The sequence below is a fragment of the Loxodonta africana genome, chromosome 21, assembly GCF_030014295.1.
Source record: "Loxodonta africana isolate mLoxAfr1 chromosome 21, mLoxAfr1.hap2, whole genome shotgun sequence".
NCBI classification, from domain to species: Eukaryota; Metazoa; Chordata; class Mammalia; order Proboscidea; family Elephantidae; genus Loxodonta; species Loxodonta africana.
Genome location: NC_087362.1, coordinates 48,776,785 through 48,799,715, shown reverse-complemented (window position 1 = coordinate 48,799,715; position 22,931 = coordinate 48,776,785). Strand labels below are relative to the sequence as shown.

General features: G+C 38.7%; 1 protein-coding gene across 2 annotated transcripts in view; it reads left to right on the top strand.

The window, feature by feature from the left end:
- TANGO6 (transport and golgi organization 6 homolog) overlaps positions 1–22,931 on the top strand; it is a 218,971-nt gene that overhangs the window by 93,416 nt on the left and 102,624 nt on the right. For both annotated transcript variants that reach the window (XM_023556605.2, XM_003417141.4), the window contains exon 15: positions 3,116–3,256. In XM_023556605.2, the coding sequence (XP_023412373.1) occupies positions 3,116–3,256 (141 nt within the window). The remainder of the gene's footprint in view (positions 1–3,115; positions 3,257–22,931) is intronic.

Here is a 22,931-nt window from a genome sequence, read left to right as displayed (position 1 = left end):
AAGCTCCTTGGTGGAGTTAAGAGTTTGGCAATATAGGAAAAGCAAAAGAAATCTGGATGTTTGTTGTGCATGTGTGTGTGGTTTTTTTTTTAAATCTGAAAAGGATACGTTAGGATTCTTTTGGTTGAAGAGGGGAAAAAAAGCCATATTACACTGGCATAAGTATAAAAGGGCATTTACTGGCTTACATATCTAAAAATTCTCATGGACAGAGATAGAGTGAGGGCCCAGGGCTCAAAGAGTATCATTAGGTCTCTTCCTTTTCCTCCCTCCCTCTCTTGGCTTGACTCTCTTCTGTGTTGGCACCATTCTTAGGTGGGCTTTCTCCACATGATGGCCACTGGCAACTCCGGGTTAATAACTTCAGCAAGAAAAAAAAAAAGGAGCTTATTTTTCCCAGTAGTTCAATGTGCGTTCTAAGATTTGATTTCATTCCTGAGTCATTGTGGTGGGGATGAGATGGAACTATCCTAATTGGCCAGCCAGGATATGTGTTCACTCTGGAGTGAGAGAAAGTGATTGGTTAGCTCCACTCAAACCACATAGACTGAGAGTGGGGAAGGGGTTATTTCCCAAAGAAACACCAGGGTGTTGTTACCAAAAGATAAGACTAAATGTGTGTTACAACTACAATGTCCATTCATTCACTGTTAAGAGGAAATCAAGAGCTTTGAAGTACATATACCAGGATAATATGTACATGGACATAAATTTCTGCTCTCTGCTAAAGACTAATGAGAAAAATAGGCATAAATGGCAGTAGGCGGGACTTTAGTAATAGCATTTCAGAAAATCTAGATAACAGATCAAAGTTGTATAAAGCAAATCCCATTTTCCCACTGATTTCCATTATAAAATCACAACTAATTATATTCCTAAAAGAAAAAATCCACCAGATTTCTGAGTTGAGTGGTGAAAAGTAGTTACGATAGCTACAGATCTATAATGTATAACAGTCCTTGTAATATGTCAGTGGTGAAGTATCTGCCAGATACTTCCTGCCTCCCAATTCACTTTTCCTTTGGGATTTCTTTTAGAACTTGGAAGCTAATTCCTTTCTTTCCGTTAGTAAACAACTCATTTACCCTTTTCTTAAGATACTTTTTTTTTCCTGTGCAAGGATGCCCCCTAACTCCCACATGGAACTCCAAGGACTTCGCCATCTTTTTGCATAATAGAGTAAACTGCAACTCTCTAATTTCACATTTTGCCAACAGGAAAGCTGTCAAATTTAGGTTCTCCCACAGCCTGGAACTCCCTTAAGAGCAGAGCTTCTACTTGTATAAAATTGGGGACCACATAAAAGACCAGGGGTGCATGACTTAGGAACACATGCAGAGACTTCTCATGCTTTTTGGAAGCAATGAAAAGGAGAGGTGGGAGGGCAAAAAAGAGGATGGGCAGACAGGTGCAGCCCTCAGCAGTGTCAGGTGCACCACCTTCGTGGCTCACAGATGCTGGGTAAGGAGTCAAGTGAAGAGAGAATGGAGTCCAGATGATACTTGAGTCACAACCTACAACATAGAAAACAGAATGCAGACTTTGGCCTGAAAGATTGTCAGTTTAAACAGGAGGATGGTAGATCCAGATGAAAAATGATGATAGTTTCTCAAGCATGCATTATACCTTCTAGCCTAAAAAAAAAATCCAGGCTAGAGATGATGGACCAAGGTAGTTGAGATAGAAGTGGGGAGAAGCAGTCTCATCCTGGATATATTTTGAATCCCATATTTTCTTCCTTAGTTTCCCTTTTCTCTTCTTTCTCACAATTCTCTATGTCACTCCCCCCAAGAAATAGAATTTATATTTATATATTTGTGATGCCAAGCACTTTAGCCTGGTGCTGTCTTAGGTTATACCTCTCTCCTTACCCTCCATCCCTTTGAAGCTTGCATGGGTCTGGGAACAGATGATGACATTGTTGAAGATTATGCTTTTAGGAGGCACTGGCATGCATGGGAGGAGGGACCAGCAAGTCCACGGAAGGGGGTCAGGAGCAGGATCTTCCCTTTTCTGTTGATCAGGAAACTCAGCCATAAGCTTAGGTTTATTACTGATCATGCCTGGAATGCTCTGAAGATGTTTCCTTATGGAAATTGCTCTCATCATTGACAGTTTTACAGAGAGAAATTACACTGGAATGGAGGACTTCAGCAAAGTCAGGAAATAGCTCACTGCTGCGCTTCAGGCTGATGCATTGGCAGGGACAATATCAGTCTTAGAACTTAGCATCTCAGAATTAGAAGGGTTCTGTCTTAGTTATCTAGTGTTGCTATAACAGAAATACCACAAATGGGTGGCTTTAACAAAGAGAAATTTATTTTCTCACAGTCTAGTAAGCTACAAGTTCAAATTTAGGGCTTCAGCTCCAGGGGAAGGCTTTCCCTTTCTCTTGGTTCTGGAAGAAGATCCTTGTCATCAATCTTCCACTGGTCAAGGAGCTTCTCAGCTCAGGGACCCTGTGTCCAACGGACTCACACTCCAGCTCTTTGTTCTTGGTGGTATGAGGTCCCTATGTCTCTCTGCTCACTTCTCTCTTTTATATCTCAAAAGAGATTGACTTAAACCCTATCTAATCTTGTAGATCTCATCAATATAATTGCCACTAATCTAGCTCATTACATCATAGTGATAGGATTTACAACACGTAGGGAAAGCACATCAGATGACAAAATGGTAGACGATCATACAATACTGGGAATCATGACCTAACCAAGTTGACAGATATTTTGGGGGGACACAATTCAATCCATGACAGGTTCCTAGATGGTATTTGATCCAGTCTTTTCCCACTGCTGTGTGAATCCCTGCCATGATATGTAATCATCCAGCTTTTGCTTGAAGAGTCCATATCCATAGATCACAGAGTGTCAGTGCTAGAAGTGACCTTAGAGATCATATAGAGCTAGAACTAGAAGGTTCCAGGACTCAAACTCCAAGACCCATATTCTTTCCACTCACTCTGTTGTCTCTCTGAATAAAGGGCAGCCCTTGCTGGTAGAATTGCAGAGGTGGGTTTCAATGTTTCTGGGTTCACCCCTTACAGACTGTCTGGGTTTATCTGCCTTTCAATCCTGAAGAGTAATGAACCTTTTCTTTTTGTTTTCAACCCCAGGAGTTGTACTGCTATCAGATGTGTACCCTGAGAAAATCTTGCTTGGCCTTTTGGCTCAGTATGACAGCAGTAAAGATAAGCACACGCCAGAGACCAGAATGAAAGTCGGGGAAGTCCTGATGAGAATTGTCAGAGCATTGGGTAAGTTTTCTTGTTTCATTGGTCTGGAAAGGAGCTGGGGGATCAGTATGGCCTTGGAACCAAAGCCTTTATTCCTGGAGGTTTGTCGTGCGAGCACAGTGAGGCCAGGTTAGGGGCTGAAGTGAACTCTTCCTTGTGTAAGGATTTAGCCCATATCCAGATGCCAATCTAAGAGATTGGCAGCAATAGTGCCCATTTCGTACAACTGCTTTCTCTTCTCCTCCTGGAGCTATGTTGGGCCCTGATTTTCACTGAAATTGGAGTGAGTTGTGATCTTGCAGTAGCAAGCATGTAAAGAAAAGGAACGTTAGAGGAAGAAGAGTAGTGCTAACTCGTGTTAAATGTCTATCGTGTGTCAGATGGTCTGTATATATGATCTCATCTAATTTTCCAAAAAAATTCTATAAAAAAGACTGTTGTTAAGTAGACTCATTTCTATAAATGAGGAAACGGTGGCTTAGAGACCTTCAATAATTTGGCCAAGACTCATTCAGCTGGTGAATGCTAACACCAAGAATTGAACCCACCAGCTTGAAGGAAGTTAGTTGCTCTATGCTATGCAAGCTTGAGAGTAGTAGATACGAGTACAGGCTCTAGAGTCTCGCTGCCTGAGTTCAGATCCCAGATTGCTACGTTTAGCTTTGTGATTATGGGAAAGTTTCTCAACCTCCTGGTGCCTCATTGCCCTCATCTATAAAATAGGGATATTAGTAACACTTACCTTAGGGCTGTTTTAAGGATTATATAGGATAATATTTGCTTAGAATACTGCTTGACACAGTCAGTGCTCAATAATTTTGTTTTTTCCTAAATAAAGAAGAAATATCCCCTTTTTAAAGAAAAAAAAAAACATATTTCTTTGAGCACTCATATGGGGTTGGGAGGCAGAAAGAGAAGAAATGATCTCAGCTTCAGTTTGATCTGTCTGTGTGCTATAGTTAAACTTATGAATTTTGCACTTTACCCACTAGGGAAAGATTTTGGAAAACAAACCAGCTTTTTGCCACTTTGATCAAGAGAGCACATTGAATTCTTCCTTTACTAGCATTTCAAAGAATTTAATAAGATTCTACATAGCCATGCATCCTTTTTATTTATAGCCCTTAGTTTCCCTAATTTCTGGGTGATCGTTCGATCTAAAAAAGATAGAACTGAGATCTCCAACTACTTGAATCCATTCATGAGTGTGAGATTTAAATTTTTTCTATTCTTTGAAGAAAGACTAACTTTCTATATTTGCCATAGTCTTAAATTTGAGTCTGAAACATACTAGACAAGTACACCAGTATAAGAAATTATTCTCTCAAAGTAGATGTGAAGTTTAAGCTTAAAGTATGACAGGATTGACTGTAACCTCTGACTTCTATTTGTGTCACTGGGATTATCAGAGCTGAGAAGGAATGTGTACCATACATAGACATCAAAATAACATGTATTTGTTCGATATCCTCTGGTAGACCACTACTGTTGGGGAGGTAAACAATGAAAATGCGTATTTCTCAGTCTCTCCTGGCCAGTCCAAATCATTTCCTCAGGTGGGAGTGAAGGTGGGGGTAAGGGGTTGGGTTGAGTGAGTGAAAGACCTTATAACGTTCTCCTATAATTAACCCAATTTCCAAAACAGCCTTCTAGCATTGCAAAGCAAATTCCATCAATTCTCAAAGTTCTAATCTTTAGGTAGCCTATTTTTCCAAGGATGCAGCTGTAAACATAGCTTTAGCTTAACTGCTAGTTTCTGAATTCACATTACCAAGTTGTCCAGGTGCATAGATGAGGTGGCTTTTTGAAATCCTTTAAGTGAACTTAAAGCCCAGTTTTATAATATAGCCAACAATATTAGTTTACTAGTGGGTTAGAAATCTTTGTGAACCCCCACTTTGTGAGATTTTCCTAATGAGTACCCTAGTTCCCTTGGCCCAGGCCGTGTACTCTCCCCACCTCCACCTCTCCCATCAGGGAGGGTTTAGTGGAAGAGCAAGGCCCACAGGTAGGAGCCGGGTGCCATACACTACTGCTTCCTCTTGGCATCACCCTCAGTTCCCCAACCACATCCACATTTCTTCCTGCCACTAGACAATGGAAAAAAATCAGCAGGAGCTTTTTTTCTCCATTTTTACAAATCCACATATCACATACATACAAAGAAGTATGTAGGACACTAATTTTCAGAGCATACTTTGATGAGTCTTTACATATTTACCAACGCCTGAATTAAGATATAGGAATTTCCATTTGCCCCTTCGTATTCTATACCTAGGGCCCTGGTGGCGCAATGGTTAAAAGCTCAGGCTGCTAACCAAAAGGTTGGCAGTTTGGATCTACCAGCCTCTCCTTGGAAACCCTATGGGGCAGTTCTACTCTGTCCTCTAGGGTCACTATGAGTCGGAATCGACCGATGACAATGGATTTGGTTTGGTTTTTAGTCTATACCTGCCTCAATGGTAAGCGTAGTTCTGACTTCTTGTCGTCACTGGTGTATTTTGATTGTTTTTGAGTCTCATTTTAATGGAATTAAATCTCCATATTTCCAGTAAGCTGGTGATCGGATCTAGATGCTAGGGTAGATACAGGTCAAATTTCGAAAGGCAACAATGCTTCATAGGCTGTACTGTGAACTTCCTCTTGCCTAGTTTCAGAATATCTGTAATATCTGGTTATCTCATTATTGAGATTTATAGGCCGTGTTTTTAGCAGGATATATCCATTTTAAAGTTACCACGAAACCTTTCTCTTAATGGTTTAACTAACTGTTAATGATCATTGCCTAGATCCATTATTTCATAGGAGTTATATTTTTTATAGATTAGGAAACTGAGAGACAAAGAGGGTTAGTAACTCGCCTACTATCATAGCTAATTAATGGTCGACCTCGGATTTGAACCCATTTAGTCCAGCTTCAGACCCAGTCTCTTACCTATCCTGAACATTTTCCCATGTCATTAAACATCTTTTTCCTATCATTAATATGGCTACTTTCCGTGTTTTCTATAATTTTTAGTGATTGCATGATACTGTATTATTTAAATAAAAAATATATATATACCATAATATTTCAACCAACTAACTTACGAGGTTGTTCTCATTTTTCACTATGATGAATTACATTGAGGTGAATATTCTTATAGCTAAATCTTTGTGTGTAGGTCCATGATAATTCCCTAAGGAAATTTTTCAAGAAAGTAGAATTGGGTTGTTGAAAATGTGTGCATATTTTAAGGCTATATTATGTATGTGCATATTATAAGACTTTATTGCTAAGTTGTCTTCCAAAGAGAGGTTACACCAGTTTATATCAGCAATTTCTGAGAATATTCATTTGTCTGTATGGTCATCAACAATATATATTATCATTTTTATAAATGTTTATCAACTAGATACATAAAGAAATGCTGTCTTGGTTTTATTTCCATTTATTTGATTAATAAAGTAAGTATTTTTCATATGTTTACTGGCTACACTTTTGTGTACGTGAAGGGAGTTTGAATGTATGTGTGTGAATTACCTTCCTGTCCTTTGTCCATTTTTCTATTGGGATATTGATTTTGTTATCTAGTTTAGAAAAGGTTTATATATTTAAAGATCTTGAGCCATTGACATTTATTTTGTAAATATTTTTTGTTTGTTTACCATTTAATTTTTTTCATGTTTTTTATTTTGTTCTTGATAAACAGAAGTTTCAAATTGTGATACAGGAAAATCTGTCTTTTTCTTTATAATTTCTCTCACTTAAAAAGCATTTCCCCAACCAAGATTATATAAGTATTAATCTATATATTTTAATCTCTACTCTTCAATGTGGAAAATATTATGGAAGGATTTTGGTTTAGTTTCTTTTACTTAAGGATCTGTTTCATTTTTTGTTATACTTGTAGACATTTAATCTTAACACATTGTTAAATTACCAATCACTCCAAATGTTTTTCCATCTGTTTCCTCTTATGTGGTCCAATGTCGATGTTGACAATAACCTGTGGACTGTTACATGTCATTGCATTTTTTAAAACGTCTTTTTAAAATATGTATAACATATTTAAAATTCATATTCTTGTCTTGGAAGCTCTTTTCAGGAGGTGTTTTCCCCCCTCAACATTTTCTTTTGAAAAATCTCAAACCTACAGAAAAGTTAAAAAGATTAGTATAGTGAATAATCAGATTCTCTTCACCTATATTCACCAGTTGTTAATATTTTGCATCATTTACTTATTTCTCTGTCTGTATTTCTCTGAGTGTAGACATTTTTTTGGAACCGTTTGAAAGAACATGGCAAATATCCTGACACTTCACTCTTAAATACTTAAGCATGTATCCTGTAATCACAACTACCTTTATCACACTGGGATTTTTTTTTTTTAACTATGCTTTAAGTGAAAGTTTACAATTCAAGTTTCTCATACAAAAACTTACATACGCATTGTTGTGTGACCCTAGTTGCTCTCTACAATGTGACAGCACAATCTCCCTCTCTACCCTGTTTCCTGTGTTCGTTCAACCAGCTCCTGTGCCCTTCTGCCTTCTCATCTCACCTCTGGACAGGAGCTGCCCATTTAGTCTCATGTAAAAAAAAAAAAAAAATTTTTTTTAATCTACTTCAGCCAAGAAGCACACTCTTCACCAGTATCATTTTACGTCTTATCATCCAGTCTAACCTTTTTCTGAAGAGTTGGCTTCAGGAATGGTTTTAGTTTTGGGCTAATGGAGAGTTTGGGGGCCATGTCTCCTGGGGTCCCTCCAGCCTCAGTCAGACCATCAAGTCTGGTCTTTTTACTCAAAGTTGAATTCTGCACCCCACTTTTCTCCCACTCCATCAGGGACTCTGTTGTGTTCTCTGTCAGGGCAGTCATTGGTGGTAGCCGGGTACCAGCTAGCTCTCCTGGTCTCAGTCTGATGGAGTTTAAGCAGTTCTTTCTGTATCTTGGGCTCATATTTTCCTTATGTCTGTGGTGTTCTTCATTCTCCTTTGCTCCAGGTGTGTTGGGACCAATTGATGCATCTTAGATAGCCCCTTGCTAGCTTTTAAGAATGCAGACACCACTCATCAAAGTGGGATGCAGAACATTTTCTTAATAAACTTTGTTATGCAGTTGACCTAGATGTCCCCTGAAACCATGGTCCTCAGACCCCTGCCCCTGCTACTCTGTCCCTCTAAGTGTTTGATTGTGTTCAGGAAACCTCTTAGCTTTTGGTTTAGTCCAGTTGTGCTGACTTCTCCTGTATTGTGTGTTGTCCATCCCTTCACCTAAGATAATTCTTGTTTTTTTTTTATTATCTAGTTAGTGAATACTCTCTCCCTCCCTCCTCACCCTCGTAACCATCAAAGAATGTGTTCTTCTGTGTTTAAACCTTTTCTTGAGTTCTTATAACAGTGGTCTCACATAATATTTGTCCTTGTGCAACTAATTTCACTCAGCGCAATGCCTTCCAGATTCATCCATGTTATGAGATGTTTTGTGGATTCATCGTTGTTCTTTATCGTTGCATAATTTTCCATTGTGTGAATATATCATAATTTGTTTATCCATTCAGCCACTGATGGGCACCTAGGCTGTTTCCATCTTTTTGCCATTGTGAACAGTGCTGCAGTGAACATGGGTGTACATATATCTATTCACGCGACGGCTCTTATTTCTCTAGGATATATTCCAAGGAGCAGAATTGCTGGATGATATGGTACTATTTCTGGCTTTTTATGGAAGTGCCAAATCAGTTTCCAAAGTGGTTGTACCATTTTACATTCCCACTAGCAGTATATAAGTGTTCCAGTCTCTCCACAACCTCTCCAACATTTATTGTTTTGTGTTTTTTGAATTAATGCTAGCCTTCTTAGGGTGAGATGATATCTGATTGTAGTTTTGATTTGTATTTCTCTAATGGCTAATGATCATGAGCATTTCCTCATGAATCTGTTAGCCACCTGAATGTCTTCTTTGGTGAAGTGCCTGTTCATATCCTTTGCCCATTTTTTAATTGGGTTATTTGTCTTTTTGTTGTTGAGATGTTGCAGTATCTTGTAGATTTTGGAGATTAGGCACTGACCGGATTTGTTGTAGCCAAAAATCTTTTCCTAATCTGTTGGTTGTCTTTTTACTCTTCTGGTGAAATCTTTGAATGAGTGTCAGTGTTTGATTTTTAAGAGCTCCCAGTTACCTGTTTTCTGGTATTTGTGCATTGTTACTAATGTTTTGTATTCTGCTTATGCCATGTATTAGGGCTCCTAGCATTGTCCGTATTTTTTTTTCCATGATCTTTATTGTTTTAGATTTGATATTGAGGTCTTTGATCCATTTAATTTTTGTGCACGTGTGAGGTATGGGTCTTGTTTCATTTTTTTGCTGTTGGACATCCAGTTATGCCAGGACCATTTGTTAAAGAGACTGTCTTTTTCCCAATTAACCCACTTTGGACCTTTGTCAAATATCAGCTGCTTATAGGTGGATGCTTTTACGTCTGGATTCTCAATTCTGTTCCATTGGTCTATGTATCTGTTGTACAAGTACCAGGCTGTTTTGACTACCGTGCTGGTATAACAGATACTAAAATCAGGTAGTGTGAGGCCTCCCACTTTGTCTTTCTTCTTCAGTAATGTTGTACTTGTCCAGGGCTTCTTCACATTGGGATTTTTTAACCTATAAATGTTGGGGTGCCAGCTTTGCTAAGTACCTGTTTCTTTTTTTATAGCGTCATAGCAACCCTATAGGACAGAGTAGAACTGCCCCATAGGGTTTCCAAGGAGCATCTAGTGGATTTGGACTGCTGACCTTTCGGTTAGCAGCCAAACTCTTAACCACTGTGCCACCAAGGTTTCCTGTTATCTTTAGACCAAGGAAGTAATCTGTATATAGTAAACTCTGCCACAAATAGAACTTGCAATACTTAGCAAATCCAAATGTTCAGTTTATTGAATCAACCCGGGCAAAGCAAGAAATTCCAGAGCCAGAAAGTATGTCACCAAGCTACTGTGACTTCCCTTTATCAGCCTTGCACTGGCTCTGAGGTAACTGAAAGTTTGAGAAAAGCAGTTGAAGAGCTCTTTATAATTAAAGAACAAATCTGACTTTTAAAGGGCAGTGGTAATTTACAGCATGGATGAAAGCATCAGCAAGTTATGATTAAAACAGCATACTAACACACATCTCAGAATCTGTCTCTGTGCATGTTTTCTTACTCATGCCCAAGTATATACCTCTTCCTCTTTCATTTTCGTATTTACCGTGCATTAAAGATAATGGAGACTGATGGAGGAACTGGTTGGTTTACTGATGGCAAAGAGCCTTCTGGTGTAGCTGTGCCTTGGTGGCATCACTATGGGTGTAGGGTCTTCTACTCTGCAAAGCTAGCAATTCATACTTGGAAATTTGTTCACATTAAATAGAGTCTTAAGAGACCAATTTGTTAACCAAAGACCAATTCATTAACTTACAGTGAAAGGGCATATTTATCTGAAGGTCAGATTACACATATTTACTCTTAAGTAACACTTTCCTGGTATTAATGTACTCAAGACATTTAATTGGTAATTGGAGCATTGCTTGATAAGTAGAATTTCAGCACAGAGAACTGAATACATCTGTGTGGGTATTTCCTTCTGAGATTGCCTAGAGAATTTTTCCTGATCTGATGCAGACTATACTTCTTTCTCACACATGCCAGATACAGTATCTTCTCTCTCTTCAGCAGAGCTGAACAAACACTCTACCCAGTTCTTTGTTCCTCTAGACCACTGATTCTCAACCAGAGGCAGTTTTTCCGCCCAGGGAATATTTGGCAATGTCTGGAGACAGTTTTGGTTGTTAAGACTGGAAGCTCATCTACTAAGTGAAAGGTTGGTGGTTTGAACCCACCAACTGCTCTGAGGGAAAAAGATGTGGCGGACTGCTTCTATAAAGATCGCAGCCTTGGAAACCTTAGGGGTAGTTCTGCTCTGTACTATAGAGTGACTGTGCTCATGGCAATGAGTTTGGTTTGACAACTGGAAGGGTGGTACTGGCACCTAGTAGGTAGAGACCAGAGATGTTGCTATTCTTGGTTCAGTGCACAGGACAGCCCCCCACAACAAAGAATTATCTGGTCCACAATGTCAGTAGTGTCACTGTTGAGAAACCTTGTCCTGGAGCTCATGTGGGCCGTTCCACCTCTGCTTTTATAACATCACTCGGATGTGTTCGTTAAATCCAGGGCTGCCACATACAGTTGTGCAGGTTGTTCAGAAGTACATAAGCTCCAAGGGACACCACTGTATGAATGGCATACAGTGGACTGGAGTTGTACAGTGCACAACCTATGCAGTCATCCTGGTGGCCCTGACTAAATTTTAGGCTGTCTTAAACATCTTAGTTACATTTTAGGTTGGTATCTCACTGGGGAGAGTTTGAAAAATTTATTTATTCCTTTCTGTAATATATGGAAGCTTCTGTACATGGCTAATCTTATCTATTTTATACCAATCTTTTTAGCATAACTTTTAGTGGGTAACCTTTTCTGATATCTGCTAAATATAGGAAGGAGTATGCCCTTCTTAGAGCCTATGACCACCATTGAAGTGGTTATATATGCCTTATTCTTTTTTTATCTTCCTTCTACCTTTAATGGACCAGAATATGACCTAAAGTATGTTGTTAAATTATCCCTTATATTTAGGGAGTATTTTATGTCCCTTTCTAACATTTATTTCTCATTCTAAGGAAAAAGAGAGAGAAAATAAATGAAGTTGCTTTTTATTTGTATGTAGCTCTCGTTTCAGTTCCCAGCTTGGGTCAGAAGTCCTTGATGGAAAAGCAGTTTCCACCTCTGCCCAGACTTAACACCCAAACATGCTCTGAATTCTAATTTAGTTTCCTGTTATTGTCAAGTTTTAAATTATATAAATTCCTGGGTTATTTTGTTGCTCTTTCTAATGCTCAAGGTTGTTTATTGTTTTCCTAATCCTGGAATTAGGGGTATCAGTGTAGTTCAGTTCAAAAATATTTATGGAGTAGCTATGTGTTTTCCAAATTACCCACAATAACCACATATTACTGACATAATTAGGGAAGAGGACTGTTGATAAATAGATTTTTAAGTCATACCCTTGAAAAAAATTGACACGAGGAGGAAGAAGAGGAGGAGGAGAGGTCTGTGCTTAGAACTGGAAATAGGATGAAAAGCAACAGCCTCTTCCTACAAGGAGCTTATAGTTTAGTGGGAGAGGTCGACTCATACACAGATCATCTCTCAGTAAGATGCTGTGCTCATGGTGGGACAAGCTTGTGCAAGGTATTGTGGGAGCACAGAGGAAATGGTCTTGTCTGTCTTTTGTGTGGAGACCCTGCAGTTGAATGTGACAGCATGCTACCAGGCTACAGCTCCTTACCATTATCACAGCACAGCAGGTCAGCTTTTGAAAAATAGCTTTTGTATGACAGTTTTTGGAGAGCTTTTCACCCCACAGCATAGGCTTGAATTAAAGTGAAAAGGTAGGCTAGAAGCGTGAATAATTGGATACCAGTTGGGAGCTTAGCGTTCATAGATTTTGACAGCAATAAACAAAAGTCAAGGTTTAGAGTTTACATGTTTTAAAAGGAAAAATTTTCAACAAAATTCAGAGAATTAAATAAAGTGCTTCTTGTCAAGTCTGCCTAGGTTGGTATTAGTATAGTTTAAGTCAACAAACATTTATACTAACGTAAATTAGAAATACTAATATGGCCAGAATTGAAGATTGAATTCCAGGCTAAATAACTATTTCTTTTCTCCTCTTCCTCTTTTTCCTCCTCTTGTCAATTTTTTTGATGGATGTAACTTTAAAATTTATTTATTGACCCCCCCTTTTTTTTTTTACCTGATTATATCATGGTGAATAATTTGGAAATTATTAAAAAGTATGAAAATACCAAAACCAAACCAAACCCGTTCCTGTCGAGTCGATTCCTACTCATAGTGACCCTATGGGACAGAGTAGAACTGCCCATACAGTTTGTAAGGAGCGCCTGGTGGCTTCAAACCACCGACCTTTTGGCCAGCAGCTGTAGCTCTTAACCATGGCACTGCAGGGATTTCCAGTATAAAAATAATCACCTATAATCTCACCACTGGGAAGTAACCATACTTTATTTACATTTTGATACGTTTCTTTCCCATATCTTTTTCTTTTACAAAATTGTAATTACATTGCCTTTTTTCACCTAACATTATTTGTAAGTACTTCTGCATATCATTCAATATTTCTTGAAAATATAATATTTATTGGTTATATTATAATCAATAAATTGGGATTTACCAGAATTTTATTTAACTATCTTCCTATTATTGTGTAATTGTTTCCAGTTTCAATTACTGATCAGTGAAAATGTGCTATTGGTTATTATTATACATGAATCCTCTTGGTGAATCTCTGATTCTTTCCTTAGGAAACATTCCTAGAAGGGAAATTACTAGGTCGGAAGTATAGAATGCTTTTAATGCTCTTTAATATTTAGTGCCAAGTTTCCCCTCCAGAAATGTACACAGTTGTCAGCAGTCAATGAGAGTGCTAATGTCTCACACAGAAATACTGTTCCATGGGTTTAGACTAAACTTCTAACCCTGACCGGCAATCTCTAAAAATGTGTTCCACTACTCCCAGAATGAATCAAGGAACCTGTCAGAGAATGTGGGTGGGTGGGTGGGTGAGTAGAGGGAGGGATGGATGGAGGGAGGGAGAGAGGGTGGCAGTAAGAATGGTAGAAGAGCAGCTCAGACCAGGCAGTGTCGTCATGATGTACAAAGAACAGCACTTCTTAATTATTTTTAGAGGCAGAACTGAGTCTTCTAATCGGCAAGCTCAAACAAGTTCCAATTTAGGTCAGAGACTTCTAAAATTGAGAATGAAAATAGCTATAGTCTTGTCACTCCATCTGAAGTGTTTACCTGCAGGAAAAATCAGAAATTAATATTTTGAATGAGGAGTGAGGTGTGAGAATTAAATCTCAGATCTCTTTTGGTGTGTGTCACAGCAAGTAGAATGACACCCAGAAATCCTGGGGCAAAGCAGCTTATACTCCTAGGCTAGAAGGTGCCTTTTCTTAAATTACTGTATGCTCCAGGAAGAGGGTGGGTCCTGGGCTTTAGGGTGTATTTCTGACTCTTAAAACCTGCAAAACATAAAAAAAAAAAAAAAAAACCTGGAGAACACCCTGATTTAAGGTGCTTTGTCAACGATTCCGTATAACTTGCTTAATTTTTTAAAAAATAATTTTTATTGTGCTTTAAGTAAAAGTTTACAAATCAAGTCAGTCTGTCACACAAAAACCCATATACACCTTCCTACACACTCCCAATTACTCTCCCTCTAATGAGACAGCCCGCTCTCTCCCTCTACTCTCCTTTCATGTCCATTTCACCAGCTTCTAACCCTCTTCACCCTCTCATCTCCCCTCCAGGCAAGAGATGCCAACATAGTCTCAAGTGTCCACCTGATCCAAGAAGCTCACTCCTCACCAGCGTCCCTCTCCAACCCATTGTCCAGTCCAATCCATGTCTGAAGAGTTGGCTTCGGGAATGGTTCCTGTCCTGGGCCAAAAGAAGGTCTAGGGGCCATGACCACTGGGGTCCTTCTAGTCTCAGTCAGACCACTGAGTCTGGTCTTATGAGAATTTGGGGTCTGCATCCCACTGCTCTCCTGCTCCCTCAGGGGTTCTCTTTTGTGTTCCCTGTCAGGGCAGTCATCGGTTATAGCCGGGCACCATCTAGTTCTTCTGGTCTCAGGATGATGTAGTCTCTGGTTCATGTGGCCCTTTCTGTCTCTTGGGCTCATAATCGCCTTGTGTCCTTGGTGTTCTTCATTCTCCTTTGATCCAGGTGGGTTGAGACCAATTGATGCATCTTAGATGGCTGCTTACTAGCGTTTAAGATCCCAGATGCCACTCTTCAAAGTGGGATGCAGAATGTTTTCTTAATAGATTTTATTATGCCAATTGACTTAGATGCCCCCTGAAACCATGGTCCCTAGACCCCTGCCCCTGCTACGCTGGCCTTCAAAGCATTCAGTTTATTCAGGAAACTTCTTTGCTTTTGGTTTAGTCCAATTGTGCTGACCTCTCCTGTATTGCGTGCTGTCTTTCCCTTCACCTAAAGTAGTTCTTACCTACTATCTAATTAGTGAATGCCCCTCTTCCACCCTCCCTCCCTCCTGCCTTTTGTAACCACAAAAGAATGTTTTCTTCTCAGTTTAAACTATTTCTCAAGTTCTTATAATAGTGGTCTTATACAATATTTGTCCTTTTGCAACTGACTAATTTCACTCAGCATAACGCCTTTCGGGTTCCTCCGTGTTACGAAATGTTTCACACATTCCTCACTGTTCTTTATTGATGTGTAGTATTCCATTGGGTGAATATACCATAATTTATTCATCCATTCATCCGTTGATGGGTACCTTGGTTGCTTCCATGATGTTGCTATTATAAACAGTGCTGCAATAAACATGGGTGTGCATGTATCTGTTCATGTAAAGGCTCTTATTTCTCTAGGATATATTCCAAGGAGTAGGATTGCTGGATCGTATGGTGGTTCTATTTCTAGCTTTTTAAGTAAGCGCCAAATCAATTTCCAAAGTGGTTGTACCATTTGACATTCCCACCAGCAGTGTATAAGTGTTCCAATCTCTCCACAGCCTCTCCAACTTTTATTGCTTTGTGTTTTTTCGATTAATGCCAGCCTTGTTGGAGTGAGATGAAATCTCATTGTAGTTTTGATCTGCATTTCTCTAAAGGCTAATGATCGTGAACATTTCCTCATATATCTGTTAGCTACCTGAATGTCTTCTTTAGTGAAGTGTCTATTCATATCTTTTTTTAATTGGGTTATTTATCTTTTTGCAGTTGAGTTTTTGCAGTATCATGTAGATTTTAGAGATCAGGCGCTGATCAGAAATGTCATAGCTAAAAACTTTTTCCCAGTCTGTAGGTAGTCTTTTTATTCTTTTGGTGAAGTCTTTGGATGAGCATAGGTGTTTGATTTTTAGGAGCTCCCAGTTATCTAGTTTTTCTTCTGCATTGTTAGTAATGTTTTATATACTATTTATGCCATGTATTAGGGCTCCTAACATTGTCCCTGTTTTTTCTTCCATGATCTTTATCACTTTAGATTTTATATTTAGGTCTTTGATCCATTTTGAGTTAGTTTTTGTGCATATAGTGAGGTATGGGTCTTGTTTCATTTTTTTGCAGATGGATATCCAGTTATGCCAGCACCATTTTTTCAAAAGACTGTCTTCTCCCCATTTAACTGTTTTGGGGCCTTTGTCAAATATCAGCTGCTCATATGTGAATGGATTTATGTCTGGATTCTCAATTCTGTTCTATTGGTCCATGTATGTGTTGTTGTACCAGTACCAGGCTGTTTTGACTACTGTGGTGGTATAATAGGTTCTAAAATCAGGTAAAGTAAGGCCTCCCACTTTGTTCTTCTTTTTCAGTAATGCCTTATTTATCCAGGGCCTCTTTCTGTTCCATGTGAATTTGGTGATTTGTTTCTCCATCTCATTAAAGAATGTCCTTGGGATTTGGATCGGAATTGCATTAAATGTATAGATCGCTTTTGGTAGAACAGACATTTTTATAATGTTAAGTCTTCCTATCCATGAGCAAGGTATGCTCTTCCACTTATGTAAGTCTCTTTTGGTTTCTTGCAGAAGTGTACTGTAGTTTTCTTTGTATAAGTCTTTTACATCTCTGGTAAGATTTATTCCTAAATATTTTATCTTCTTGGGGGCGACTGTAAATGGCATTGATTTGGTGATTTCCTCTTGGATGTTCTTTTTGTTGGTGTAGGGGAATCCAACTGACTTTTGTATGTTTATCTTGTATCCCGATACTCTGCTGAACTCTTCTATTCGTTTCAGTAGTTTTCTGGCGGATTCCTTAGGGTTTTCTGTGTATAAGATCATGTCATCTGCAAATAGAGATACTTTTACTTCTTCCTTAACTTGCTTAATTTTTATATTTTATATTTAGTTTAGCAATCAGTTTGTCTCCTCAGAGCTCATCCAAGTGATGACTAACCCATGATCCCAGGTCACTAACAGCCCATCTAGCTCCAGGGTGAAGCCCATAACCTAATTTTAGAATATTCATTATCTTTCCAGAGAGGAGCAAGTCCACGCTAAATTCTGCTCTGACAACTACACCCAGTCCTCACTTATCGACATGGTTAGGGTCCCAGGTACCCATACCCATACCGGTTGCCATCGAGTCGGTCCTGACTCATAGCGACCCTATAGGACAGAGTAGAGCTGCCCCATAGAGTTGCCAAGGAGCGCCTGGTGGATTCAAACTGCCGACCTTTTGGCTAGCAGCCAGCTGTAGCACTTAACCACTACCCCACCAGGCTTTCCAAAGACCAGGTAGTTATGCAAAAATGAAGAATGACCGCATCAGATCGCAAAACAGAGAATGACTACATTATTACATAAGTGCCAAACTGAGAATCACGGCCTAACCAAGGTGACACATTACCTTAACCATCACAGCCAGCGTTACTCTCGCCTCACGCCTCAGCATTCATCACTGCCAGACGTACATCGTTAATGCACAAAATAGGTAGTAGATTTTTTACTATTGTCATAAACATGAACTGTTGGGTAATGAGATAATCAATAAGTGAGGAGTAGGTATACCCTCTTCCAGCCAGTTGTTAAAAAGAAAAAAAAAAAAAAGAATTAGATTTGTCAAGCAGGCTCCTTTGAGTTCCACTTATTTCGGCCTGAAAATTGAGATGAGGAGAAGAGCTTTTAAATAGATGCATAATATTTCATCGTATTGATGTACCATGGTTTGTACAGTTTATTCAAGCATTCCTTTATGGATAAAAATTTACTTTTTTTCCCATGATAAACTGCAATAAAAATTCTCTGTATATGTACTGAGATACAGGAAACCCTGGTGGCGTAGTGGTTAAGTACTACGGCTGCTAACCAAAAGGTTGGCAGTTCAAATCCACCAGGCGCTCCTTGGAAACCCTATGGGGCAGTTCTCCTCTGACCTGTAGGTTCACTATGAGTCAGAATCGACTCAATGATGACACGTTTGGTTTTTTGGGGGTACTGAGCGACACACAAACATGCTAAAGCAGACAGATAGATAGATGGTTACTTTCCCCTTCTTCCCACCCAAAGTATAAGGGATTTTTTTTTCCTGATATTTACTGTGAGAACTTAGTTGGGCTCCTGAAGGTAAAATCCACAAAAGTCTGAGCTCTCCCTTAAGATTAGACCCTCAGGAACTTTAACTCTCAAGCTATTCCACACGGCGCCTTCAGCAAATTGTCAATTACCTTTCTGTGTTTCTGCCGGTTACTGGAACCAGAGGCTTCTGTTCGTAAACAGATCTGGCCGTGATTCTCTGTTTTCTCCTGTCTCTCTAGTTCTCAGAGAGGCAGTTTGCCCTGTGACCTCAATCCTCTGATGGATCTAAGAAATACTGTTGATTTTCAGTTTGCTCAGCCATTTTTCATTGTTGTTATGAGGATGAGTGACTTAAATTGATTGATTTTCAAATATTAAACCAACCTTGCATTCCTAAGATAGCCCCATTTGATCCCAGTGTATTATCATTTTTATATATTGCTGATTTGATTCGATAACATTTTACTTAGGATTTTTTGCATCTCTGTGTATGAGGAATAGTGGTTTGTAGGTTGTTATTATTTATTTTTTTCTCCTTGCAATATCTTTGTCTCTTTTGCATATTAGGGTAATATTGATTTCATAAAATGGTTGGGGAAGTGGTTCCTTCTCTATTTTCCAGAAGAGTTTGTGTAAGATTGGTATTACTTATTTCTAAAATTTGATAAAATTCCCCTATGAAGCCTTCTGTTAGTTCTTTTTGTATGAAAGGTTTTTGTTTACTTATTTATTTTTGTATGTGTATGTGAAAAAGTTTTTGAATTAAACTTCTTTAGAAGATACAGGGCTATTAAGATTTTCTATTCTTGAGTCAGAATCAACTCGATGACAATGGGTTTTTTTTTTTTTCATTCATGAGTTGGAGCCCTGGTGGCACAGTGGTTAAGAGCTTGGCTGCTAACCAAAAGATGAGCAGTTCAAATCCACCAGCCACTCCTTGGAAACCCTATGGGGCAGTTCTCCTTGGTTCTGCAGGGTTGCTACGAGGCGGAATTGACTCGAGGGCAATGAGTTTATTCTTGAGTTGGTTTTGCTTATTTGTGTCTTTCAAGGCATTGATCCATTTCATCATAGTTGTTGAATTCACTGGCATAAAATTGTTCATAATATTCCTTTCCTTTATTGTCATTTTAATAAGATCTGTCATGTTGTTGCCTCCTTCATTTCCTGTTACAAGTAATTAGGTTTTTTTTAGCAAGATCACTTTGGCTGTTTTGCGAAGAATGAGTTATTTAGAGTGGGACAAGACTAGAAGCATGGAGATCTGTTAGGATATTGTTGGGGCAACCTGGGCAAAAGACGATGGTGGATATTGAACGAGGGGTTACATGTAAGAAAGAAGGAAGAAAAGACATCCGCATACAGGAAAGAAAGCATAAGAACAGAACAAAAGTGGGATGCCTGTGGTGTGAATGGAAAACTGAGGCTTGAGCTATCTCCCTGTAGCAGGTCATGTTGGGTGCCTTGGGGAAGTGTGGCTGGGTAGAGAGGTAGGGGCCAGATCACAGTGAGCCTTGAAAGCCGGGCAGAGGGTTTTGGACTTGCTGTCATGGACATTTTGGGAATCACCATAGATTCTTAAGAAGGGAAGCAACATGATGAAAGATGTGTAGGTGTAGTTGGCAGGGGCATGAAAGATGGATGAAGAAAGGAGAGCCTGGAGCCAGGGAGATAGCTGAGAGGCTGTTGTGGTATTCCTTGGAACAAAGAGATGAGAACTTTGATTAGAGGGATGTCTGTGAGAATGGTGAGAAAAGGTAGATATTATAGGCAATTCAGAGAAAGAAATGAGAGACTCTTGTCTTTCTTTTTTTTTTTTTTTACATTTAGTGCGGGGGAGGTATAATCTACCCAGTAACTGTTACCCCATAGAATAGTTGAGAGACTGAAATGAAATCACTTACACATATATGAGTGTCATTATAGAGAAATATTTACCACTGTATGAACTCATATAGTGGGGTTGCCAGATACCAAAGTAGAGAGATGAGACCATCTACAGTGGCAGCCATTGGTCAGGTAAATAAGAATTTGACATAAGGACTTTACCCTGGAATGTTTTATCAGAGGTGAGCATTATAATGCTTGTGTCAGAACTTCCTCAGTTTCAATTTTAACTCTAACATTTAGTAGCTTTGCAACTCTGGACAAGTTGGAAAACCTCTTTGTTACCAAAAACCAAACTTATTGCCATCGAGTCGATTTAGACTCATAGTCACCCTATAGGACAGAGTAGAACTGCCCCATAGGGTTTCCAAGCCTGTAAATCTTTATGGAAGCAGACTGCCACATCTTCCGAGAAGCAGCTAGTGGGTTCCAACTGCTGACCTTGCAGTTAGTAGCCGAGAACCTAACCACTGTGCCAGCAGGGCTCCACCTCTCTGTCACTTATCTCTAAATTGGGAATAATTATAGTAACTACCTGATAGGATGATTAAGAGATTAAATAAGATAATATGTGTAAAGTGCTCAGACCCACTCTCTTTCATGGTAAGGGCTGAATAAATTTTAGTTGCTATTACTACCTTGTCATTTTTGAGTGAATGCATCCTATTCCTTCATTTTCCCAAGGCAAAAGCCAACCTTGAATAAGTAGCCCTGCAGACAAGTAAAATGTGTGATCATTCTCTCCTGTTCCAGGATAAAAACAATAGTTTATTACTTAATACATGCCATACCCTCTGTTAAACACTTTATATGCATGTTCTCATATAATCTTTGAAATAGCCCTGCAAGGTGATTCCTGTTATTACTATTCCCATTTCACAGAAAAGAAAACAGGTTCAGAGACTTGCCGAGGGTCTCATTAATTGGCACTTGATCTGGAACTCAGAGCCATATCTTTCTGATTGCAAATAGCATGCCCTTAACCACAACTATAATAGAGAAAAGGTTGGTTGTTAGGTTTTAATCAAAATATTCATTTTGATTGATATGGAGACTGTAAAAGCCAAATTAGACTGTGAAATTAGAAAATCAGCTGCCTGTTGTTGGCATGAACTCTTATGTGCAGATAGACATTGATGATTCAAGTAGCAGCCAGAGAATTAATTTCTATAACAAAAAGGTCATAGGGCTTTTATGTGGGGAAATTGCAGGGGCCAGCAAACTATGGTCTGTGGGCCAAATCCAGCCTGCTTTGTGTTTTTGTGAAGCTTGTAAGCTAAGAATGGTTTTTACATTTTTAAATGGTTGGGAAAAGAAAAAAAATTTTGTGATACATGAAAATTATATTAAATTCAAATTTCAGTGTCCATAAATAAAGTCTTATTGAAATAGTCACGCTCATTCGTTTACTGCTTTTGTGCTACAACAGCAAAGTTGAATACTTGTGATATTGTATGGCCTTTAAAGCCAAAAATATTTACTGGTCCTTTATATGGAGCCCTGTTGGCATAGTGGTTAAGAACTTGGCTGTTAACCAAAAGACTGGCAGTTCAAGTCCACTAGCCGCTCCTTGGAAACCCTGTGGGGCAGTTCTACTTTGTCCTATAGGGTCCTATGAGATGAAATCAACTTGACAGCAGTGGGTTTGGTTTTAATGGTCCTATATATAAAAAGTTTGATGACCTCTGTTCTAAGGTAACCATTATCCAGGCATATATGTGTTTTAACAGCCCTTCATTGATTGCTTTTCCACAGTTTTTTTTTGAAGTTACCTCATCATCTTTCCAAATTATTCTTATACGTTTCCCTCCCATACCTAAAATCAAGCTTTATATCCTATTTCAAAAAAGCAGAAATCTTACCTTTTATAATTAGATATCTTTAAATAGATTCAAGTAGATATTGCAATTCTGAAAATCACCAGCTTCAAGAGTCACTGGCTTGGGAGATACAAGACTCCACTGGCAAAGAGTCCTTTCTGTAAAGATAACGTCATTATACTTCGATGCTTCATTGTTTCATTCTCCTATTATTTTTATTTTCACTGTCTTCATATTTATCTTACTCCCCTGTTTCAATTCAGAGTAGATTACAGCATTACTGTGGATTCTACTCACCCTTCAGTATAAACGTGAAAGAACATAAGATTATGAACCACCTGATTTTCTGTTTTCCTTGCAAGTTTTGAAATAGATTCTTACAGTTATTTTGACTTAGGGATTTGCAAGGGTAAACCAACAATCTGATTGGAATACAGTATCCCCTTTTGAAAGACAGTGTAACAATTTTCCTCTTGCTGGACCTGATGTAGTAGGAATTGATTTTGTAGCACCCAAGGGAAGTTCTGTTAATAATTTAAGCTTAAAGTTATATTTCCAGGCCACAGGCTTTCTGATTTATGATTGTCAATATTATGAGACTATAGTTTCCCATATACTAACTCTTGGACGTGCTTTAACAAGTTGGAACATTTATGTAGCCAATTAAATTAAATCACTGGAATGGTTTTTAACACTTTCATCATTACAAATTGTAAAGAGAGTCACCTTCATTTAAAATACCGAGGTTTTTTTTTTTCCTTTCATCTTTTAAAATAACTTGCTGTACACCTGGAAATTTTCCATCCTTATAATCACGTTTCTGGGCTTTGCT